Source organism: Epinephelus fuscoguttatus, linkage group LG13 (genome assembly GCF_011397635.1).
Source record: "Epinephelus fuscoguttatus linkage group LG13, E.fuscoguttatus.final_Chr_v1".
Taxonomy (NCBI): domain Eukaryota; kingdom Metazoa; phylum Chordata; class Actinopteri; order Perciformes; family Serranidae; genus Epinephelus; species Epinephelus fuscoguttatus.
The window spans coordinates 15,087,745-15,114,252 of NC_064764.1; the positions used below are offsets into that span (position 1 = coordinate 15,087,745).

The 26,508-nt window shown below is 42.6% G+C and overlaps 3 protein-coding genes and 1 pseudogene across 4 annotated transcripts in view; all 4 read right to left on the minus strand.

Annotated features, from left to right (window-relative positions):
* The window catches only part of LOC125899663 (translationally-controlled tumor protein homolog), a 589,762-nt gene that overhangs the window by 186,509 nt on the left and 376,745 nt on the right, over positions 1–26,508 (minus strand). The gene's annotated exons all lie outside the window — the stretch shown is intronic.
* On the minus strand, positions 503–1,441 carry LOC125900235 (olfactory receptor 1P1-like). The gene has a single exon (XM_049595142.1). The coding sequence runs from the start codon at positions 1,439–1,441 to the stop codon at positions 503–505; it is 939 nt and encodes a 312-aa protein (XP_049451099.1).
* LOC125899657 (olfactory receptor 52D1-like) lies at positions 11,284–12,207 on the minus strand. Its single transcript, XM_049594112.1, has one exon. The coding sequence runs from the start codon at positions 12,205–12,207 to the stop codon at positions 11,284–11,286; it is 924 nt and encodes a 307-aa protein (XP_049450069.1).
* LOC125900236 (olfactory receptor 1P1-like) lies at positions 16,884–17,815 on the minus strand (annotated as a pseudogene).

Genomic DNA, 26,508 nt, shown 5'->3' on the forward strand with positions numbered 1-26,508 from the left:
AGTATGTTTGAGAAAATGTACAGGCATGCACATGTACAAATAATGTAACTCACCACACTCACCACACCATAATGTAACATTTAATTTCATTGGCACCCTAGTTGAGTTAGAAAAAGAAAAGAGGCAGTGTTTGTTTAAAGAAAAACCTTTTCAATGAAATTAGCAAAGGATAAAACAAATACTTAAGGTTGTACTTGCAATCAAGTTGCACAGACTTTGAAATATGAATTTGAAAAAAATCTGGACACAAAAGAAAAATACATCCTGATTATGGAGTACTAGCCATTATGACATGTATGTGTAAGTATATAACATGGCTCAGAGACACAGTCAAATCAGACATGAACAGGAGTTTGAAGGGAATAATGATATGAAATGAAACACTGTGGTTATTTTTATCCCATGTGAACATTCTGAAATAACTTCAAATTGTGATAGAAAAAAAGATTTGGAAACACCTGTTCTGGCTTGGATGAGTTGAGAGGAGGAACTCTCACCTTGATTACTTTGTCTCAACAATTTCTTTCCTTTCTTGGATAAAACCAAGAACTCTACTGTGAATTTTGGTCAGTGTTAATCCATATACCAGAGGATTCAAAACTGGAGGAATTAAAAAAACATTTATTGCCATGAAGTTCTGAAGGCCCTGTGATGACATTCTCGAACCAAATCGAGTGTACATTAAATCAAAAAGCACAGCAAAGGCAAAACTGATTAAAGAGACTAAATGTGGAATGCATGTTTGCATAAACTTCTTCCTGCCCTGTTGGGATGTTAGACATGTTCTAACCAGGCACATATAAGACCACAAAAGAAAGAAAAAATGGACAACATAAATAGCAATGTTGACATGTGCAATGCTTGTATTTGCTATGGAGGCAGAGCAAGCTAGTTTATCAATTAGTGAGTTTGAACAGTAAAGTTTAGGTATGTGTGAGCTGCATAACTTTGACTGGAAAATTGTCATTGTGTTAGTGAACATGCATAAAAGAGGTAAAAGCCAAGAGAAGGCAACTAACAGAGATATTCTTTGTGTAGTCATCACAGAGTGGTACATTAGTGGATGACATATAGCCACATATCTGTCATAGGCCATAACAGCTAGAATTGATAAGTCACTTCCACTAGATGAGTGCAACACAAAACTCTGCAGGAGACATCCAGCATAAGAGATGACATGAGTGGTAGAAAGAAGATCCATGAGGAATTTGGGGTAAAAGCCTGCTGTCCCATAAAGTCCACTGATACACAGATTGCACAGGAAAATATACATAGGCTCGTGAAGTTTTCGGTCCACAGTGATGGTCATAATCACAACAATATCTACTATCCAAATAACTGAGTAACACAGTAAAGTGAGAACAAAGAGAATTATTCTGTGTTGCATTCTGTAATTTAATCCTGAAAGCCTAAAAAATGTTACTACAGAGGCATTATCCATTAAACTGTCAGCTGGCACAATTTCAGTTATTTAGATCTAGTAATATTAGTAATATCTAGTAATATGTGCAGATTATTATATATATATATATATATGTATTATAAAGAACAACGTCTAAGAGGCATCTCTTACGTACTGTTCCTGAGTTGCTGGTGCAGTAAACATCCTGTGCTGAGTGTCTCTGACTGCACCACTGTTGGTTACTCTCTTTAAATTGCCTCTCTCTGATGATACAATCCAAACTGGGAATTCAAGCAGTGGTGGTTGGAGAGAAATAACTAAAATACAGTTTCTTGTAGTTAATATGTAGTGGGAGGGAAAAAAACTGCAAACTTGCATATCAATGTGAGATTTGAAACTTTTAATGAGAGTTTGCCATTGGGAAAAAGTTTTATGTAGGGTAACTTTTATGCATTTGATTGTAAAGACAAATGTAAATACCAACTTATTGGAACTTCACTTTTGTAGTTTTGGCCATCATTCCTTTGGGTAATGTTGAAATTACACTTGCCAAGTTAATTGCTTAGATCTGGGAGCACAGCAACATTGCTCAAAAAAAGTCTGACATTGAAAAACATATGAAATGTTAGTTACGTACACCTAATGATGCATTCGGACACATCTTCAGTGATAGCACTTGGGATCAATGGGTGTTTCGGATCTTTCAAGGAGTGATCAGTTCTGTCCCCACACAGGCTTCGCCCTGTACTAGACTCTAAGTGTAATACTCCTTGAGTCATGAGCATGCATTTATACACTGCTGTCTGGCGTAGAGCAGAAGATGGTATGTGGCCTCTGACTGAGGTCTGACACATCCTCCAACACTTTTGGCCCCTTACACAGGGGAAACACGTGTTAGTCCAAAAAGTCCAAAAATCCCACCACCGTGGTTTACATCAACAGGCAAGGTGGAGTTCAGTCTGCCATCCTTTTGTGGATTGTGGAGAGCCTGTGGTTGTGGGCTGCAGAGGCCATTTGACTGTAAAGGCTCTTCACATTCCGGGACTGGAAAACAGGGGTGCCGACCTCATGTTGAAGGGCTGTCCCCTTACCAGATGAGTGGAGGCTTTACCCACAGGTGGTAAGGGAAATCTGGATTCGGTTCAGGAAGACGGACGTGGATCTGTCACCGGCTGACGCAACATTTACTGCTTGCTATGGTTCTGCCTGGCACCACAAGAAGATTTCCCCCAGGGGTAGACACGTTTGCACAGGTGCCATGGCCAAGAAAGCTGCACCAGGAACTCATTCTCAATCCCTCCGCTCGCGATCTGTCTGACGAAGATCCTCCTGAAGTCCCTGAGTTCTCTCCATCTGCACACATTCAGTACTACCAGCAACCCCGGTTGTGCACGGACATTCACATTCCCTGACGCTTCAGCATTCATCCTACCACAACTCCAATGTCGTTGGTACCTCGCCTTCCAGCAGCTCATCATCAGGTACTTGGCGTCCTAGGGACATCGTCCCCTTCAGACGCCTCTCGCTTACATGCTTGTGGTCCAGGCACTCATATGACAGGAGATACCACCATGAGTAGTATTCACCACGCCACCACTCCAACCTGGACTCAAACATATCTAAATGAACAGTCGCTTGCTTAAAGCACACCCTCATCGAGCAAAATATCACTTTCCACCACCCTGACGAGAAAGCCAAACTATTCAAGCTGCTCATATACACCCAGCAAAATGCCACTCTCCCTCTCCCATCTCCAAGACCACTTCTAGGCTCCCAGCATTGCGCCCACAGCCACGCTGATGATGTCACAACACAGTCCACCAATGCCGAGGAAGCTTGGTCTTCAGGGTCAGAGCTGGATGACTATTTGTCTCTGACTCTTGATCTGTGTTTGTGGTTTGGTGGCAGTGGATTCTACACTTCTTACCACATTGTTTTTGCATCCCTAGCTGATGGTCACCTCCAACAATTTAACTAAAGCACATTCTGGGAACACTACATCCTGAACTGTATTATTGTGCTTTCGCCTCTCGTCCCTCCTTGTGCTGCAACCTGTGTGGCGTGCCATCCCATCTGGCCTCAGCATACACCCTCACAGCCTCTCTACCCTGCACCTCAGCCCCAAATAAAGAAAGCTCTGCCATTCCTAGGAGCCTACCCTCCGCAGCCCCCCACCACCCATCACCCCTAAACCTGTCAACATCCTGCCAACCACCCCCGGCCCCATCCCCAAAGGCGTGGATAAAAGAAAAGAGGAAGACCAGTCCTGCACCAGAATGGAAGGATGGTCTGTAATAACTTCAGCGATCTTGAATGCAATGATTCAAGCTCTTAATTCCTCCACACCTCCACTCCTTCTGTGAAGCCCATGCCAGAGCAACTTGTTCCTCATCGAACTTTGCACAGCCTTGTCCCCATCATCCAACCTTGTACAGCCTATCACATCAATGCTCTTGCTACTGTCTTAAAAGAACACCCAGACCACCAGTTCATAAGCTTTCTCACCCAAGGTTTCACACACAGCTTCCACCCAGGTTTGCAGGTAATGCCAGAATCATCCTACACATGCCACAATTTGTTATCAGCTATCTCTGATCCTGACACAGTGGATAAACCATTAGACAAAGAGGTTGAAGAAGCATTCATGATCAAACCATTTTCTACCCCACCTTTCCCCACATTCAGAATCAATCCAATAAGCATAGCTACCAGGAAACATTCAGGAAAAAAGAGACTCAGCATAGATCTCCCCACAGCTCCACTGTCCCCAGCATCAATAGCCTTATATCCAGCCCGGACTTTTCCATGCAGTATACATAAATCAACAATGCCATCTCCCTCATACACATGATTTTTGGATGCAAAAGCAGCCTGAAAATATTTGATTCCTTATCTGAAGCACTCTGCTGGATGTCAATGCACAACCATAAACTTCTGTATGTCATCCATCTCCTGGATGACTTCCTCACCATCACCCTCGGCACACGCCCTCAACACTTCTGCATCCCATGAACTTGGAGTCCCTCTCTCCCCAGACAAAACAGAAGGTCCCAGCACCTCCTTGGAATTCCTTGACCTCACCTTTGACTCTGTCTCATTCCAAGCATCACTGCCTACCAAGAAAATCCAATGGATTTCACTGCTCATTTCCAATTTCCTTCTGGCCCACATATGCACCAAGCACCAGCTTCTTTCGCTGCTCAGCCACCTCAACTCCGCCATCCGTATGATCCCTCAAAGGTTGATCCTTCTTGTCTCACCTCCTTTCCATCGCTGCATCCATTCCATCTCTCCACCACCAAGTTTCGCTTGGTGAAGCATGCAAAATAGAACTAAAACTATGGTACCAGTTCCTCTCCTCTTGGAATGGCATGTCTTTCTTTCATGATGTCTACATCTCCAGGCCAGAAGACATCCAGCTCTTCATAGACGCAGCCCCATCTGTCAGCTTTGGTGGCTACTATGGCAGCAGGTGTGTAAAACTTAGGTGGAGCGGTGACTTCTCGACTCGTCCTCTGCGTGGTGCAGTATAAATAGAATGAGGATGATTCTCTCTTTAGCCTTCACTAGGCGTAATTTATTGTGCATTCATTTACAACACCGAATACACGACTGCTCTGCAGTCTGTCAATACAACTGACAACATGACCGACGTGCTCTCTGCTCGAGCGTGGTGACATCATCACATTACCGTATAACATGTAACACATTGTCAACAGGACAATATTAGTTCCATAGTACACTGAGTAAGGGCGCAATCACATATCAATACTTAACACCCCCACTCGCACTTAGCTTACTGGGTTACCTGAAAACAAAACAATAACAAGGTTTCCCTCTTAGGCAAATACAAACAAATACACTTTCACTTCTAAGTACCAAACATATCCTGAGCAAACTTCTTTAACTTTAGCTTGGTGGCTGGTTTTGTCAAGACATCAGCAATCATTTGCTCAGTAGGACAATATTCCAAGATTATCCTTCCATTATTTACAGTCTCCCTGATGAAGTGGTACTTATATCTATAATATATCTATGTGTTTGCACCTTTGCCTGCTTACTGGGTTTCTGGCTAGTGCTATAGTACCCTGGTTGTCTTCGTACACTTTTGTCTGTGCATACTGGTATTTGTCTATGCCTCCAAGTAGCTGTTCTAAGTAGATACATTCCTGTATGCTAAGGACATGTACTCAGCCTCGCATGTAGATAACGCTACCGTTGGTTGTTTTCTGGTTTTCCATGAGATGAGAGAGCTTCCCTCACTCAAACTGATACAATATCCTGTTGTACTATGCCTGTCTGTTACGTCTGATGCCCAGTCATCATCACAGTACACTCTGAGACCTAGTCTCTCTGTGTTGCTTCTTTTGAAGCATAACTCCTGCTCTGTCGTACCTTTGAGGTATCTGAACACATGTTTAACTGTGCTCCAGTGTTCTTCTGTTGGTTCAGTAAAGTGCTGAGAAAGTTTACTGACCACAAAACTTAGATCTGGTTGAGTGCATGTGGACAAGTAAATTAAACTTTCCACTGCCTCCCTGTACTTCTTTGGCTCTTTCATTTTCTCAGCATCCTCTGAGTACTTGAAAGGTAAAAAAAAACCAAAACACTGAAAGGTAAAATAATTAAGGATTACAATGGAAAATGATTGAATTGTGAAATGATTAAGAAGAAGAATTTAGAGTAAATTTTGTTGTGTTTTTTTTCTTTGTATTACTGATATTCTGGGTCTTATGGATTGTGCAGGATAGACAAAAAATAAGCCTCGGCTTCAGCCTATTCCTTTTTCGGTTACAGAGTTTGTTAAATTTTGTTGTGAGAAAATGTGTAATGCAAACATGTATGTAAATGTTTTGTCAGTTGATTGCACACAATTTAAGTATTGTATATTGTAACCGAAATAAACTATTCATTCATTCATACTCGAGCTGTGGCTCACATGGGGTCTCTCTGGGCCTGCAATCCTGCATTTCAAACCTCTCTAGTATCTAGTTCATATATCTCTTCTGTGACATCTTAACCTGACCCTCTGTTTGGTTAAAGAAATGGTTCAACCTCCCCAGGTCCTTCATCTTGAACCTCTCTGCAAGCATCCTCTTAACACTCTTAATACATCCTCATTACTAGCTGCTATAATCAAATCATCAACCCATATTATCAAGATAATATTTCCGTCATGTTTTTCTCTTGTGTACACACAGTGGTCTGCGGGATTCTGTTTAAAACCATTTTCTCTCAAATATGTGTGTAACATCACATTCCAATTTCTGCCTGACTGCTTTAGACCATATAGAGACTTCTGTAACTTACACACCATCTTTTCACCAGTTTCAGACTCTTTCTCATAACCTTGTGGCTGCTCCATATATATTTCACAGTCAATCGGTGCATACAAATAGGCTGTCTTAACGTCCATCTGGTGTAAGATAAAATTCTCCTGTGCTGCCTTTTGCATAATCACTCTCTCACTTGTCATATCAGCTGTGGGTGAGAATGTCTCCTCGTAGTCAGTCCCTGGTTTTTGACTGTAGCCCTTTGCTACAAACCTTGCTTTGTATTTGTCTAACCCGTCGATGTCACTCTTGAGAGCATAGACCCACCTACCCCCCACTGCCTGTTTACTTGGTGGCAACTGGGTGAGGTTGAAGGTCTTGTTTCCTCCAGTGATCTCATTTCCTCGTCCATTGCATTTCTCCACTGCTTTGACTTGGTTGACGCTATGGCATCCTGGTAGGTTTGAGGAATGTCGCATACGGCTCTGTAACAGGAGTCCACACATGTTTGCAGTTTGTCAACCGTGTCCTCGGTCTCAAACTCCTGCAGGTGACTTGGTAGTCTCCTGGCTCTCGGTGGGTTCCTTCTGATTACAGTCTTGGTGGCTTTACCCGGCTGTGTACGTTCAGTCTGTTCAGGTAAAGCCCCAGAAACATCACTTTGAATACCCTGACTTGGTACATCCACACATTTATCATCAACATTTCCTTCCTTCCTTGATGACCCTGGGATGTACCTCTCTATCACTACATTCTATGTGTGGCTCAGGCATTTGCGTTTCTTCTTTGGCTGTCTCGGTTGTGAATTTCACCAACCTGTGCTTCGGAACCTTCTCTGTGTCTGGATAGTGCACCAGGTAAGCTGGGTTGTTTTTGTCATAGCCTACGAAAACACCCTGTTCACACCTAGAGTCTAGCTTGCCTTTTTCTTGCTTGTAAGCAAAACATACTGATCCAAATTTCTGTAGTTTGGATACATTTGGTTCCCTGCCATTTAACAGCTCACATAGCGTTTTCTTTGTGCGTCTGCTGTAGCACCTGTTTCTCACGTAAGCCGCAGTCTGGATAGCGTAGTTCGACAGCTTGTTTGGTAGCTTACTCTCTATCAGAAAACACCTGCCCATATCATACAGTGTTCGCCACCCTCTCTCTGCAGTGCCATTTTGGTGGGGCGAATACGGTGCAGATGTCTCGTGTCTAATCCTATTCTTCCTCAACAGTGCCTGGAAGTCTCGATTTGTAAACTCAGTGCCGTTGTCTGAACGGACACTTCTACTACTTTCACCTTCTCCATAAGGTGCAATGTCTGCCAAGAACCATTATGTAGCCTGTACTGTATCACTCTTGGACCTTAGAAAATACACCAATATGATACCTGAGTAGTCATCTGTGAAAGACTGTGCATATCTGTGCCCTTCTATGCTCGGTGTCTGCATGGGACCTGCTAAGTCAGTGTGTACTAATTCTAAGGGTTTCTTAGCCTTACTGTCTGGCTCCCTATTCCTCGTCTGGGTGAATTTGCCCTGTATGCACACTTCACAAAACGCTGGCTTTAATGCTCTTCCCTTTGTCTCCATGCCTTTCACTACACCTTGTAACTTCTGTACATCTTCATAGTTACAGTGACCCAAAATCTCATGCCAGGTTTGCACATCATGACACACACATTGTTTACATTGATCAACATTTTCAGCAGTTGGCAAGTAAAACAAATTTTCACTCTCATGGATATCAAACCTATTACTGTCCTTGGTAACCATGCGACTGTCCTCTTTCTTAAAGGTGATCATTGCTCCTCCGTTTGTTGCTCTTGCCACCGAAAAGATGGGTTGTGTGGGTACGAAGGCATGTACAGTGTCTCTCGTCGCTGTGCTGTGTGCTGTCGCCCGGCATTGTCTTGTAGGTAGATCACTGCCGTTCCTCTCCGTTGTGCTATTCCACTGCACTTAGTTCCGTCGGCCAGCTCCACTGAATGGGACTCAGGCTTGAACGAGTCATCAGAGCTCTTGAACTTCCCGATGTCGTTCACAATGTGGGATGTCGCTCCCCCGTCCACCATGATGCCTTTCATCTTCACGTCGTCTGGTGGTCTCCTTCTTTATGTGGTTGGCCTTGAAGAACTGGTCTTGGTCGCTTGTCTGTTCCTCTGTGACTCTTCTCGCTCCATCTTGAGTCCCCTTTTTCCTGCATATGGACTCTTGGTGTGTGTTGCTTTTGCAGTAACTGCACCACACTTTTCTGGAGCATGCTCTTGACTTGTGTCCTTTTGTTCCACACCTGTAGTACGTCAGGTCAGCATCTTCACCTTTTCTGTTGCTGGTGTGCATCTTGGCGGGGCCTCGACCTGGCCTCACACAAGTCTTCATCACGTTATCTGCAGATTCTGCTGTTTTCATCTTCTCCGCCTCTTCATAAATCCGTAGCCTTCTCTTGAAGTCTGTGAACGTAATCTTCGTTCTGTGTTACATGCATGGCTAGCGGCTTGAAGGAGTCTGGTAGCCCATTTAATATCATAGCTATGGTCAGTCCATCACTCATGTTCTCACCCACATCTCTCAGCGCAGTAATGACGTTCTCCGCCCTTATCACGTAGTCAGTTACACTCTCATTCTCTGCCATGCTTAGCTTGGTCAACGACGTGTACAAGTTTTATTCTAGGCTTGCTTTTACCAGAATAATGTTCTCTCAGTATTTTCAGGGCTTTCCTGCTGTCATCAGCTGCATAGTGTCTGATCAGCAATAGGCTCTTATCATCTAACAGTCTTGTTAACTCTGCATAACAATCCGCATTCTTCGCGCCATCTTGGGCAAGCTGATCTGCGTTGGCGCCGATGGGCTCATTCAAAATTGTCCTTTTTGGCTTACGAATGTGCAAGTGGCCTAGGAATCTCGTTTCCCACAGTTCATACTTATCTTCGGATCCGTCAAACAAAAGCTGTGCTGCGATGAATCCTGCCGTTGTGCTTGCCATTGTTGCTAACACGCGCCAAGTTCACTCTGGGCCTACTAGCCTCTTTGCTAGCCTGCTAACGTTAGCTTCTTCGGCTTTCGCATTATACGTCGCAACTGACGTTACACTTCTTCCGAGAATCTAAACAATCCCACAACAGCGCCATTGTAAACATCATTAACAAAGGACATTAACATTGTCCAGACATTATGCAGTTGATGCTAAAGCCTTGTTCACATTACAGGATTTTGGGTCCAACTGGGTCCAAACACAGCGCGCTCCCCATGATCCTGTGGAAGCCGCCATTGTTGTTGCTGCTTGCTGGCTTGTCAGTGTTGCCAGATCTTGGGACTGACTTGAAGACTGACTGTCCACACTGTTATTTGCAAGTGATAATATCAGATTTGTGTGTTCTACAACATAGGCGTCAGTAGCTCTGTACCAACTCAGCTTTCCAGCATGAAATCAAGAGAAGTGGATGTCCATCTTTCCAAAATCATGTAATGTGAACTAGGCTTAAGTCTAACCCTCATTTCTTCCCTCATTTCAGCGTAGGTTACGGCCGTAGCCTCGTCATAGCGGCGTCGATTCAACGCAGAACTATATGAACCCATGAACCCAGACTAGCCAGCAAAGCTTCTCCTTAAGATCCTCTGTTTGTCTCAGAGACAGGCCAAGTTCGCACTTGCTTCTGGTTTCACCTACCACTTTCACCAAATTCGTACCAGATCTGGAATACTCCCCGAGCTATACTCAGGACTTTCCTTTGGCATCACGGCCACCTCCACTATTTCCAGGCAAGGAATCCCGGACCATATAATTAAAGTCCTTGGCTGCTGGTTTTCTCGGGCGTACCTCACCTGCATCCGCGATGATCTTAACAACATCAGAAATGCACATATGCACCATTCATCATGAGGTTTCTCTTGGAGGCTCTATTCATAGTAGAGCAGGCATAGAGATGACTCCCCCACTCTATCTTAACTTCCCTGGTTCAGTTACGCCCTCCTCCCTTCAGCCAACACCAGACTGTCATCAGATTCCACTTGTCTGCAACCCTAATTTCTCCCATCATTCCCCCCACCTTCCTTTCCTTCCTGACCCTTCATCCCATGACCATCAGCTCTTCATCCCACATCCCTAATCCCAAATCCATAAAACCTCATCATTTCATCCCATATCCTGCGATCTGCTTCCCTACTTCCCTCAACCCACATCCCCATTATACATTACACCTAATAAACTAATTGCAATCTATAACTCTATTGCCATGGTCTTTGTTAGTGAAATGACAGTGAAAGTATGTTTTTAGTGTAAAATGTAAACTTCATCAGCCAAAAATGAAGTAATGAGATGTTGGAGAACAGCACACCCACTTGTATTTACTAAAGTGGCCATTTTAAACAGATTTATACAAATTCAAATTAAAGGAACATTTACACGTATTCAGTTACATAAAGGTGTCTTTTGGAAGTTGACTGCTTTGCTCAGATTGTATTCCCTAACTAATTCACACAGCCATCACTTGACAGATTTGATATTTATAATATCACTATTACATCTGAACCTACTTTAATTGATACTGAAAAACATGCACATATTAAAGATTATGCTTGGCATCAATATGAAAATCACACAGTAGATGATGGTTTCCTAGTCTAGAGATGTTTACCACACAGAAACTCCATAATTCTATTTCTTATTTGTGTCAATTTGAAACCATATATGAGGGGATTGAACAGTGGAGGAATGAGCAGAAATACAATTGCCATAAAGTTCTGGGCACTTTGTGGTAAATCTTTTGAGCCAAATCGCATATACAACAAATCAAAAAGCAAACAAACAATAAAAATGAGTAAACAGAATAAATGTGGCAGACATGTTTGTATAAACTTTGTCATGTTTTCTCTGGATGTTAGACATGTTCTGATCAGATATACATATGACCAAATAATAAAGACAAAATGGCCAGAATAAAAAGTATAATTAAAAGCTGGGATTGCAACATTTGCTATGGAGGCAGAACAAGCTAGTCTACCAATCAGCCAATTTATACAGTAGATTCTTGGTATGTGTGAGCCACATAACCTTGATCTTGATGTTGTAACTGAACCCATGAACACCAAATAAATGGGTACAAGCCAAGCAAAAAATACAAACACACAAACTTTCTGTTTAGTCATCACAGAGTGGTACACCAGAGGACGACATATAGCCACATATCTGTCATAGGCCATCACAGCTAGAAAAGAAAGATCAGCACAAGCAGAAGAGTGCAACACAAAACCCTGCAGAAGGCATCCAGCATAGGAGATGACATGAGTGGTAGACAGAAGATCCATGAGGAATTTGGGGTAAAAGCCTGCTGTTCCATAAAGTCCATTAATACACAGGTTACACAAGAATACATGCATAGGCTCATGAAGTTTTCTGTCCACAATGATGGTTATGATGAGAGCAGCATTTACTATCCAAATGACTGAGTAACACAGTAAAGTCAGAGCAAAGATAATTATTCGGTGTTGCACTGTGTAATTTAATCCTGAAAGCACAAAAAAGGTTAGTACAGAAACATTATCCATTGAAGTCTATCAGCTGTCACAATTTCATTCATTTAGATCTAGTATCCTGACAAACCTCCCCATGTGCAGATCATACAGTGTGACTTCAGAGAAACAGCTTTGACATACATCTGCTTGAGCTGCTCATGCAGCAGCCCTGTAATGCACTCAGCCTATGCTGAGAGTCTCTGACTGTACCAGGGTTGGTTCTTCCGTTTAAATCATCTTTCTTTGATGACTAAACACAAACTGGGAATTCAGTTTGATGTCACTAAAATACAGGTTGTTTGAGTTGACGGTTTGAATATATGAAATGACAATTATAATTTATGGAGTAAAGCTTAAGAATATTGAATGAGTGTTGTCATCAAGGTGCTGGCATCATCACCTTTTCAAAGGGTTAAACAAATGATTTTACTTTTTTACAACAATTCCAATGATTGAGTGGATTGGGTGTTAATTACCTTTTCATTACTTAGGATTGCTGACACCAGATTTTTGCTGACTCACTCCAAGACTGACTCTACTTACAGCACCATCCATACCAATTAACCCTTCGAAACATGCGAAGAAGGCAATCAGCAACAGAAGGAGAAAATTAAAAACAAGAAAATTAGTTAAATAAATACATAAAAAAGAAAATTAAAAACAACCAACCAAACAAGGAAATGATATGGAAAAAGTGCATAAAATTGTGATAATTTTATACCACAATTTTATGTATGTAATAATAATAATGATAATTGTAGATAGAATTTTCCCCTATGTTTTTTCCCTAGTTATTTTTAATTAGTTAGTTTCCTAAATCTATAATTTATTTGCAATTTGCTGGACATTTCTTACCAAGTTGCGTATTGCCATTTTTCCCATGTTTTTGAAAGAAATCTCACCAATGTGCCCAGGGTTCAAAGGTTTAAATACTTTCAAAAGGTGTCTGAGCATTGCAAGAAAAGTGATGTCACTCCACGTTTCAAAGGGCTAAACAGATTTAGTGGTTATATAATTCTTTTCAAAGCCACCAGACTCCATTGGCAAAAACAATTATTTTACTGCTGCCAGGTCACTGTGTAACTTTGGTGTTTTAAATGGTTAGTTTGGATCCAAGTTAACCATGTAAAATTACTTCCGGTTGTTACCTCTTGTGTTTTGGGCATTTTCAAATGAACTGGTGAAGACTATAGATGCAGGGCTTGTTACAGGGCCACTGGTGAGGTTGATGGTTTCTTTCTGTGTTAATATTTGCTGATAAGTGGGGATGTGGGACCTATGGATACTCTGAAACTCACAATCAAAACTAACAAAGAAACATCTGGTAACACAGTGTTCCACAACATCCACAATCGCCAACTACTTTCACAACTAGAGATCAATGATATACTTCAACAATGCGACGTCAAGGGGGAGCTGTGACGACAGGTCAGCGGGGGATGTCATCATCACCCCCACATTCTGAGACTGGGTACCAAGCCCCAGAAGATACAAACAGCCTCAATGTAGGAGCAGCTCATCTGAGATGGAAGATCATGAGCAAACTGGAAACCTGGAGCCTCCGACGAATCCCGTAACTGAGTTGCCAAGTACCTTCAGATGATCTGCTAAAAGAATGTGAATGCTGCCCTAAATACCATCCCTACAAGTACCATCACCGAGACCAACAAGCTGATTCACAGTACAGCAACAGTGATCCTGGAGATGCTTGGATACAAGATGGACATGGAACATAAAAACCAGGACCCTCCATGGAAGAGATGGTTGGAGGCCAAGATAAAGGCAACACAGAGAGAAGTTAGCCAACTAGCAGAGCTACACAGAGGGAACATGGTGAATAAAGGGGTACCAAGAAAATAAAACAAGTTCTCAATTCCTGAGGCACTTGAAACTGCCTAACAAAGACGAACAACCCTGGCCACCCGGCTGAAGAGATACACCAAAGAAGTAGATGCCAGGAGAATAAACAGGATGTCCTCCACTGAACCAGCCAAGGCGTTCTCTCAGTGGCAGGGAAATAAGAGCAGGTCAGACCCACCAAGAGCTGAGATGGAAACATACTGGAGGGGCATATGGGAAAGAGAAGCATCACACAACACTGATGCCCAATGGCTGATGGACCAAAGAGCTGGCTACAGCAACCTCCCTGAACAAGAACCAGTAAACATCTCAATGGCAGACATCCAGGAAAGAGTGTCAAAGATGAAGATCTGGACAGCACTTGACCCTGATATGATCCATACATACTGGCTGAGGAAGCTAACTGCACTCCATGAACACGTAGCAGCACAGATGGCCCAGCTGCTAAAGGATGGGACCCCCCCAGAATGGTTGACACAGGGCAGGACAGTCCTGATAATGTCAGACTTCCAGGAGGGAACCATCCCATCCTACTACAGACTGATAACCTGTCTCCCCACAACATGGAAGCTCCTGTCAGGCATCATAGCAACTAAGATAACTAGGCATATGGTCCAATACATGAGCGAGACACAGAAAGGCATTGGCAGTAACACTAGAGGAGCCAAGGACCAGCAAGAGCAGGAAGACCAACCTGTGCACCGTCTGGACTGACTACCAGAATGCCTACAGCTCAATGCCACACACATGGATACTGGAATGTCTGGATTTATACAAGATCAACAGGACACTAACAGCCTTCATAAAGAACTCCATAGGAATGTGGAAGACGACCCTAGAGGCCAACTCAAAGCCAAATGCCCTATCAACATCAAATGTGGCATATACCAAGGGGATGCACTGTCACCACTGCTGTTCTGCATAGGTGTAAGCCAAACAGGAGTGGTGAGAGCAAATGTAAAAAAATGGATTATATAAAAAGTTATTAACAGGTACTGTTGTAGTCTCACATGACCAGGGTGCTTATCGTGTAAAACCAACAGTCAGGCACTGAACTTTAACATCATGCCTCAGTACTTTATTAAACATTCATATTCACCATGGAACGTACACTCTGTTCACAGGACTTGAGCTTGACATATCACTCTACCTCCGTATCACTGACCTCCAAGCAACAGTATAAGCGAGCAGCACTTTATACTACACTACTGAGTGTCTGGATACCAGCCTGTCACATTACCTAACACAGTGATTCTTACTGGGTCCATAGAACGAGACTGCAAATCAAGTGGGGCAACTTAAGGCTGACTGGACTCTGTTGTGGCTGAGGGCTGGAGGCGCCGCACTGGGAGCTGCAGTTGGGGCCCTTGCTGGCTCCTTCAGGGTGGCAACAGGGTTGAGTACCCGGTCAGCTGTTGGGGCTGCAGCTGGGACTCTGCTGGGCAGCTTACTGGTCCAAAGAGTCAAGCTCCAGCAGGGGAAAATGTTGTCAGACACCAGTGGTGTGTACTGGCTACCTGGCATACCAGGACAAATCCACATCAGTGAGCTGGTTTAAAAGATTCAAATTTTTACTAGCCCTGTGGCCCTCTCTGTGTGCCTGTCATTCATGAGAGCTTGCTACATGTGTGTTCCAGGACTAAGTTCACTGGCCAGTTAAAACCAAGTTATTTAAACTTGTGCTTACATCATAGGCCCTGTAGCCTATTAGGTCACTATTTTTGCAGTTGTAAAATGGTGGATGAAGGAAAAAGGTATCCACCAAAATAGCCGAAACATTTCTAATCAAATGATACCTGCATTCAGTCCAAACCTTGTGGCTTTACAAATGTATTGTTGACTAAAATGATGACAAAATTTTGGAACCCTTGCTAACAGAGATAAAGCAAGCATGTGTACACACATGACTGTGTAGCCACTTTTGACTCCAAAACTATTATCAAGTATGCGTACAACACAGCTGTGGCGGCCCAATCACATACATGACAGAGGCAGAGGACCTTACCCGCTGGTGTCAGTACAACAACCTCCTCCTTTTAGGAAGACTGAGGAGATGATAGTGGAGTTTGGGGGGAAGTTGCAAAGGAACTACTCTCCAATTTCACTGGAAGTGTATTTTATATAATTTCATGTGTCAAATAAATCGATAATGACGAAATTGTAATAAATTGTTTTTATTTCAAATAAAACAGACATTTGCATTCCTTTAAATATGCTTTCTTGATATTGTGGAACATTTAGAGAAGCATTCTTCAACATAAAAATGATGCAACTTAAAAATGAGCTGGTTGATTTGTATCAGATTGGATACTACTGTATGACTGATGGGGGGTAAATCAAATGGAAAAAACATAGTATGTTTGAGAAAATGTACAGGCATGCACATGTACAAATAATGTAACTCACCACACTCACCACACCATAATGTAACATTTAATTTCATTGGCACCCTAGTTGAGTTAGAAAAAGAAAAGAGGCAGTGTTTGTTTAAAGAAAAACCTTTTCAATGAAACTAGCAAAGGATAAAACAAATACTTAAGGTTGTACTTGCAATCAAGTTGCACAGACTTTGAAATATGAATTTGAAAAAAATCTGGACACAAAAGAAAAATACATCCTGATTATGGAGTACTAGCCATTATGACATGTAAGTATATAACATGGCTCAGAGACACAGTCAAATCAGACATGAACAGGAGTTTGAAGGGAATAATGATATGAAATGAAACACTGTGGTTATTTTTATCCCACGTGAACATTCTGAAATAACTTCAAATTGTGACAGAAAAAAAGATTTGGAAACACCTGTTCTGGCTTGGATGAGTTGAGAGGAGGAACTCTCGCCTTGATTACTTTGTCTCAACAATTTCTTTCCTTTCTTGGATAAAACCAAGAACTCTACTGTGAATTTTGGTCAGTGTTAATCCATATACCAGAGGATTCAAAACTGGAGGAATTAAAAAAACATTTATTGCCATGAAGTTCTGAAGGCCCTGTGATGACATTCTCGAACCAAATCGAGTGTACATTAAATCAAAAAGCACAGCAAAGGCAAAACTGATTAAAGAGACTAAATGTGGAATGCATGTTTGCATAAACTTCTTCCTGCCCTGTTGGGATGTTAGACATGTTCTAACCAGGCACATATAAGACCACAAAAGAAAGAAAAAATGGACAACATAAATAGCAATGTTGACATGTGCAATGCTTGTATTTGCTATGGAGGCAGAGCAAGCTAGTTTATCAATTAGTGAGTTTGAACAGTAAAGTTTAGGTATGTGTGAGCTGCATAACTTTGACTGGAAAATTGTCATTGTGTTAGTGAACATGCATAAAAGAGGTAAAAGCCAAGAGAAGGCAAATAACAGAGATATTCTTTGTGTAGTCATCACAGAGTGGTACATTAGTGGATGACATATAGCCACATATCTGTCATAGGCCATAACAGCTAGAATTGATAAGTCACTTCCACTAGATGAGTGCAACTCTGCAGGAGACATCCAGCATAAGAGATGACATGAGTGGTAGAAAGAAGATCCATGAGGAATTCTGGGTAAAAGCCTACTGTCCCATAAAGTCCACTGATACACAGATTGTACAGGAAAATATACATAGGCTCGTGAAGTTTTCGGTCCACAGTGATGGTCATAATCACAACAATATCTACTATCCAAATAACTGAGTAACACAGTAAAGTGAGAACAAAGAGAATTATTCTGTGTTGTACTGTGTAATTTAATCCTGAAAGCCTAAAAAATGTTACTACAGAGGCATTATCCATTAAACTATGTCAGCTGGCACAATTTCAGTTATTTAGATCTAGTAATATTAGTAATATCTAGTAATATGTGCAGATTATTATAAATACATATCTATATATATCTCTATATCTCTATCTCTATCTCTCTCTCTCTCTCTCTCTCCCTCTCTCTCTCTCTCTCTCTATATATATATATGTATATATGTATTATAAAGAACGATGTCTAAGAGGCAGTTAGTTACGTACACCTAATGATGCATTCGTACACATCTTCAGTGATAATACTTGGGATCTATGGGTGTTTCGGATCTTTCAACTTCAGATACCCTCTTCCAGGCAACCTGATCAGGAGTGATCAGTTCTGTCCCCCACACAGGCTTCGCCCTGTACTAGACTCTAAGTGTAATACTCCTTGAGTCAGGAGCATGCATTTATACACTGCTGTCTGGCGTAGAGCAGAAGATGGTATGTGGCCTCTGACTGAGGTCTGACACATCCTCCAACACTTTTGGCCCCTTACACAGGGGAAACACGTGTTAGTGAAGTCCAAAAATCCTACCACCGTGGTTTACATCAACAGGCAAGGTGGAGTTTGGTCTGCCGTCCTTTTGTGGATTGTGGAGAGCCTGTGGTTGTGGGCTGCAGAGGCCATTTGACTGTAAAGGCTCTTCACATTCCGGGACTGGAAAACAGGGGTGCCGACCTCATGTTGAAGGGCTGTCCCCTTACCAGATGAGTGGAGGCTTTACCCACAGGTGGTAAGGGAGATCTGAACTCGGTTCGGGAAGACGGAAATGGATCTGTCACCGGCTGATGCAACATTCATGGCCTGCTATGGTTATTGCCTGGCACCACAAGAAGATTTCCCCCAGGGGTAGACACGTTTGCACAGGTGCCATGGCCAAGAAAGCTGCACCAGGAACTCACTCTCAATCCCTCCGCTAGCGATGTGTCTGACGAAGATCTTCCTGAAGTCCTTGAGTTCTCTCCATCTGCACACATTCAGTACTACCAGCAACCCTGGTTGTGCGCGGACATTCACATTCCCTGACGCTTCAGCATTCATCCTACCACAACTCCAATGTCGTTGGTACCTCGCCTTCCAGCAGCTCACCATCAGGTACTTGGCGTCCTAGGGACGTCGTCCCCTTCAGACGCCTCTCGCTTACATGCTTGTGGTCCAGGCGCTCATATGACAGGAGAAACCACTATGAGTAGTATTCACCACGCCACCACTCCAACCTGGACTCAAACATATCTAAATGAACAGTCGCTTGCTTAAAGCACACCCTCATCGAGCAAAATATCACTTTCCACCACCCCGACGAGAAAGCCAAACTATCCAAGCTGCTCATATACACCCAGCAAAATGCCACTCTCCCTCTCCCATCTCCAAGACCACTTCTAGGCTCCCAGCGTTGCGCCCACAGCCATGCCGATGATGTCACGATGCAGTCCACCAATGCCGAGGAAGCTCGTCCTTCAGGGTCAAAGCTGGATGACTACTTGTCTCTGACTCTTGATCTGAGTTTGTGGTTTGGTGGCAGTGGATTCTACACTTACCACATTGTTTTTGCATCCCTAGCTGATGGTCACCTCCAACAATTTAACTAAAGCACATTCTGGGAACACTACATCCTGAACTGTATTATTGTGCTTTTGCCTCTCGTCCCTCCTTGTGCTGCAGCCTGTGTGGCGTGCCATCCCATCTAGCCTCAGCATGCACCCTCACAGCCTCTCTACGCTGCACCTCAGCCCCAAATAAAGAAAGCTCTTGCTCCTGCCATTCCTAGGAGCCTACCCTCCGCAGCCCCCACCACCCATCACCCCTAAACCTGTCAACATCCTGCCAACCACCCCCGGCCCCATCCCCAAAGGCGTGGATAAAAGAAAAGAGGAAGACCAGTCCTGCATCACAATGGAAGGATGGTCTGTAATAACTTCAGCGTTCTTCAATGCAATGATTCAAGCTGTCGATTCCTCCACACCTCCACTCCTTCTGTGAAGCCCATGCCAGAGCAACTTGTTCCTCATCGAACCTTGCACAGCCTATCACATCAATGCTCTTGCTACTGCCTTAAAAGAACACCCAGACCACCAGTTCATAAGCTTTCTCACCCAAGGTTTCACACACAGCTTCCACCCAGTTTTGCAGGTAATGCCAGATTCATCCTACACATGCCACAATTTGTCAGCTATCTCTGATTCTGACACAGTGGATAAACCATTAGCCAAAGAGGTTGAAGAAGCATTCTTGATCAAACCATTTTCTAGCTCACCTTTCCCCACATTCAGAATCAATCCAACAGGCATAGTTACCAGGAAATATTCCGGATAGCATACTACTTCACAGTACATTTGACCTTTGGATTTAAGAGCAGCCCGAAAATATTTGTTTCCTTATCTGAAGCACTCTGCAGGATGTTAATACACAACTATAAACTCCCGTACGTCATCCATCTCCTGGATGACTTCCTCACTGTCACGCTACCTTCATCACCCCTGGCACACGGCCTCAACACTCTGACTTCTGCATCCCACGAACTTGGAGTCCCTCTCTCCCCATACCAAACATAAGGTCCCAGCACCTCCTTGGAATTCCTTGGCATCACCTTTGACTCTGAGAAACTCAGCATAGATCTCCCCACAGCTCCACCGTCCCCAGCATAAATAGCCTTATACCCAGCCCAGACTTTTCCATGCAGTATACATAAATCAACCATGCCATCTCCCTCATACACCTCACAGGCCAAGACCCTGGTTGTCCAAGGCCAACATTACCAGTGCCTTTAAAGTCCTCCTTATCCAACCCGACTGCTGGCATCTTTTTGGCGTCCTCTGGAGGGGTGCATACTACTCCACAGTAGGTTTGATTTTTGGATGCAATAGCAGCCTGAAAATATTTGATTCCTTATCTGAAGTACTCTGCTGGATGTCAATGCACAACCATAAACTTCTGTATGTCATCCATCTCCTGGATGACTTCCTCACCATCACCCTCGGCACACGCCCTCAACACTTCCGCATCCCATGAACTTGGAGTCCCTCTCTCCCCAGACAAAACAGAAGGTCCCAGCACCTCCTTGGAATTCCTTGACCTCACCTTTGACTCTGTCTCATTCCAAGCATCACTGCCTACCAAGAAAATCCAACGGATTTCACTGCTCATTTCCAATTTCCTTCTGGCCCACATATGCACCAAGCACTGACTTCTTTCGCTGCTCAGCCACCTCAACTACGCCATCCGTATGATCCCTCAAAGGTTGATCCTTCTTGTCTCACCTCCTTTCCATCGCTGCATCCATTCCATCTCTCCACCACCAAGTTTCGCTTGGTGAAGCATGCAAAATAGAACTAAAACTATGGTACCAGTTCCTCTCCTCTTGGAATGGCATGTCTTTCGTTTACGATGTCTACATCTCCAGGCCAGAAGACATCCAGCTCTTCACAGATGTAGCCCTATCCGTCGGATTCGGCGGCTACTATGGCAGCAGGTGGTTCTCCGCCAAATGGCTGTCTGAATTTTCATCCCTTACTCCTTCCTCCACCATCTACAAAACATATCCAGTCCTCATAACAGCAATTCTTTGGGGGCACAAATGGTCTTAAAAGACCATTGCCATCTACTCCCACAACAGCGCCATTGTAAACATTATTAACAAAGGACATTAACATTGTTCAGACATTATGCAGTTCATGAGTCTTACCGTCATTTCAGCCTAGCATCATTTCATTAACTGAGCTTCCCACATACCAGGTCATAAAAACCTAATCACTGATTCACTTTCTCATTTCTCCTTCCAGAAATTCAGGCAATTGGCTCTAGCATCTGACCCCGTTCTGACTCCGGTCCCATCATTTTTAGCCATGGCGCTGTGGCCGTCAAGTGCCGCCCCCCAACACACACTGGCAGCGGCGCGCAGCGGCACCGTCGGCGTGTATTTTCCACCCCAGCCCGCTAGGTGGCTGTACCTACACTAGTTGCCAACGGTTGCCAACTGCTAGTAACAGAAGAAGAAGAGGAAAAACTTTGAGGCAGCAACAACTTGGATTTCACGGGTGAGTTTCTTATCAAAGTCATCTTATTAAAAATTTGAAACAACCGGAGTTGATACTACGGCGGCCGGGACGTACATAAAAGGCTTTTCTCGCAGCGCCACCATGAGTGCCAGCCGCGCTGGAAATAGAGCAGTGGGCTGAAGCAGAGTGACGCGTCAGCCGGCGCCAGTGTGGGTTGGTTCATAGAATATAATGGAGGCGGGCGTTTTGACGCGCCGCATATGGCGGCGGTGTGTGTTGCACTTTACATTGCCTTCACTTGATGTCCTGACCCTCTCAAACTTCATCACATTTGCCCATACCATTCTCAAAATTAAATCTTCCACTATACAAGTCTATATCAGCAGTATGTACTTCTTCAAAAAACAGTCCTCTGCGGCACTGTGTCCAGCCCTGACCCACATCAGCATATTAATCAAAGGCCTCCGCAAGGCTGAACCACATCCCATGCCTAAATGTTTGCCCCTCACTTCAGACATTCTCACCCGATCCATCCGAACCCTCCGTTCAGGTTATTTGTCTCCATCAACAGATAAAGTCTTGGAATCCATGTTCCTACTGGCATTTTTTGAATTTCTGCGCTGTTCAGAGTTCACTGCTTCTACCCTAAACTTCCATCCATCTTGAAATGGATTATCAGATATCCTTTCATTCATCCAACACCCTCATCTACCACCTCAAAAGCAGCAAAAACCAACCAGTCAGGTCTACCACAACCCATATACCTCTTACGACTAGAACCCATCCATGACTACTTAAATTCAAGTCTAGCCAGAAAATTTTCTCCTTCAGACTCTCTGTTTGTCTCAGAGACAGACCAAATTTGCACCCACTTCTGGTTTCACCCAACACTTTTGCAAAAAAAAATTTGAACGAAAAATTTGTACCAAAACAGGAATATCCCCCGAGCTACACTCAGGTTTTCCCTTTCACATCAGGGCCACTTCCACCACTTCCAAGCAGGGAATCCCGGACCATATAATTAAAATCCTTGGCTGCTGGTCTGACAACATCAGAAACACCCTTACACACCGTTCGTCATGAAGTTTCTCTTGGAGGCTCTATTCATAGTAAAGCAGGCGAAAAGATGACTCCCCCAGTCTATCTCATGTTGTAATCATCTATTAGAGTTTGGCTCCCAGTCCACTCAGTTCCTTGTCTCTAAGATCCAACCAAGGACCCAAGTTAGGCAGGGTCCACAGTATATTCCATCTACAACCCCAGTTCCAAAAAAGTTTGGACACTATAAAACGTAAATAAAAACAGGATGCAATGATTTGCTAATCCCTTCTGACCTAGTTGAATCCAGTACAAAGACAGGATATTTATTTTGCAAACTAATAAACTTTTTTTTGTAAATATACATTTATTTTAAATTTAATGTCTGCAACATATTCCAAAGAAGTTGGGACAGGAGGCAACAAATGACTTGGAAAGTTGTGGAATGCTCAAAAAACACCAGTGTAGAATATTTCACACTTTAACAGATGAGAGGGTTGTCCTCAAAGCGCTCAGTTGTTCACATGCAGTGGACAAAGTTTTTCAAAGCACAATTGCAAATAATTCAAGTATTTCACCATCTACAATCCATAATATCATCAAAAGATTAAAGGAATCTGGAGAGATCTCTGCATGTAAGGGGCAAAGCTGAAAACCAACAATGAACACCTGTGACCTTTGACCCCTCAGGCTGCACTGTATTAAAAACCATAATGACTGTATAAAGTATATTTATACATGGGCTCAGGGACACTTTCGAAAACCATTGTCAGTAAACACAGTTCGTCGCTGCATCTACAAATGCAAGTTAAGACTCTACTATGCAAAGTGAAATCCACATATCAACAATAGCCAGGAACACTGCCCACTTCTCTGGGCCTGAGTTCATCTGAGATGGACTGATACGAAAGTAAAAAAGTGTGCTGTGGTGTGCAAAATATGACAACGCAGAACCCGGATCATTAGTAAAGTGAAGTTGTACATCAAACAAGAATGAGAAAGAATTTCACTGCCAGAACTTTGACAGTGAGGATCCTAAATTCCTAAGTGCTTATTAAGTGTTGTTAAAAGAAAAGGGGTAACGCTTTAGATTACAGCCCGCAATTTACACTGTAACTATCGAGTAGTTATGGTGTAATCTGTTGTTCTAATGGTGTACCAGTGTAGTACGTACCACTAGGCTACATATATATGGGTACAGGGGAACAAGATGTTAAGTTATCAAATAAGAGGCTAACAATTAGTGAATTTACAGAGAATTTATTTTATAGTTTTTTTTTAAATACAGGGTACCTATTCTATTATAACAGGGTATGTGCGACCTACTGATCAATAATATGGACGTTTGGGGGGAATTTAAAGAGAACTTATATAGTAGGTATTTTTAACTACAGGGTACTTATTCTAGTATTACAGGGTACAGTATGACAATAAAACAGAAAAATCGGAGGGAAGATGGAGTGACTTCTGCGGCAAGTAATAAATCTGATGTGATTTTATATCAGAATGGCCTAATTACAAACAAACAGGCAAACTACATTGCTCCTTTATATTTTTAGCAACTAAGGGTACATCTGTGCGTTTACTTCGGAACAAAGGCCTAGGTGACAGTATGTTGTCATGGATACTGTTGGCGTCTGAAGACCGTCTCAGCTGTTGCTCACCTCACCAGCTTTACATTACTGGACGCTCATTTATGGCTTCATGACTCCGCTTGCCATCGGCAGACAGAATTCACCCACCCTAGATGTGACTCACTGACAATTTTGAAGTCATTAAAATGTTGAAGGTCTTCTCCCTGGCAGTTGTGTTTGTCCGGCATTATGGCTCCTCAGCATGCAAGCTTACCTTTTTCCAGCTCTGTGAACGCTCTCCTTTCATCACAGGAAATAAATACAAATATAGCAAGATAAAACACAATGCATGAATCACAACGCATATGGTTAATATGCTTTACTGACAGCTTACTGTGCAGTTAATTTAGTTTGTTCTTCCATGTTTTGAGGCAAGTAAGTGTGAATTTACTGTATAATTTATTGTATGATGTATTGTTGGGTGACACACCTACACACGTTATTTATGTATGTATGTCAAAAAAATGTTTTGTCATCATTACATAGGCTATGTAACGTGTTAAATGTATGAAATGCCATGATGACAATAAAATAAAGTATTAAAAAAAATAAGTGACAGATTTGGTTAGGAAAAACGATAAAAGCAATGCCAATAAGGCATAATATATAATACTAATAATAATAATAAGGCAAGAGTACTCATGGATGTAGTACTATACTACTACTATTAAATTCATGACCTATTGGGGCGTCGGTGGCTTAGGGGTAGAGCAGGCGCCCTATGTACAAGGCTGTTGCCGCAGTGGCAACAGCCTGGTAGAGCAGGCGCCCTATGTACAAGGCTGTTGCCGCAGTGGCCCGGGTTCGACTCCAGCCTGTAGCCCTCTGCTGCATGTCACTCCCCTTTTCACAGTTGTCTGTCCTATCCATTAAAGGCTAAAAAAATGCCCAAAAAATATCTTTAAAAAAAAACTTGTGACCTATAATCTTTCACATCAGCGTCATCAAAGTTCAGTGCGATTTGAATGGGTAAGCTTCATTAATATCAAATGACAGCAGGGGGCGACAGTGTTGTGTATAAAGAGATAGAAAAATCTCTCTGCTCGCCCACACTTTGGCATAATGCTGGTGAGATGAGGCAACGAACCTACTGCTAACCAGAGAGATGTAGATGGCACTGCTGTTAACCTACTTTATAGCAAACATACGGTTTGACAATAACTTGAATATATTTACTGGCACAAAAATATAGAATTTGACCGCTGATGTCACTGTTAGTCACCATTTTTACACACTGAGGCTTTAACACAGTAGATTTTTGGTGTGTGTGAGCCGCATAATCTCGATGTTTATTTTGTAACTGTACCTATGAACCCCCCCAAAACATGGGTATAAGCCAAGCAAAGAATAAAACATAAGTCTGTTTCATCAGCACTGAACGGTACACCAGAGGATGACGTATAGCCACATATCTGTTCTAGGCCATTATGGCTAGAAGGGAGAAGTCAGCACAAGCTGATGAGTGCACAAAATTTAGGGTGAAAGCCTGCTGTCTCATAAAGTCCATTGATGCACAGAATACAGTGGAAGATATACATATGCTTGATGAAGCTTTTTGTCCCCAATGACTGTCACAATATGTAAAAACTGGAACAATAATGATTATTTACCAGCAAAATCACACAAGCACACATCAAACATAGTAATTACTGAAACATTATGCGTTATTAAAAATCAAAAACTGCTACTTTTACCAGCTTTCATTATGGTTGCACATTTTTAATGACAGAACCATTGATCTTTACATTTACAATTTACAATCTCACAATATTAATGTAAAAATTAAATAAAATTGAAAAAAAATATATAGCACATAACACATTAAATTTGACCCTGAAAACCAGGCTGAGTAACATATGAGAGCTTTGTGACTATAGCCTATTACTAAATATTTCCTATATGTTGTTTCATTTAACTTTGAAACTAAAAAAAATATGATGCTCAACTCATAGAGCAAGCCTTCAATAGCCTCAGGTCTACAGTTTGTTTTATTAGGACTGAGCCACCATGCTTTTTCTGGCC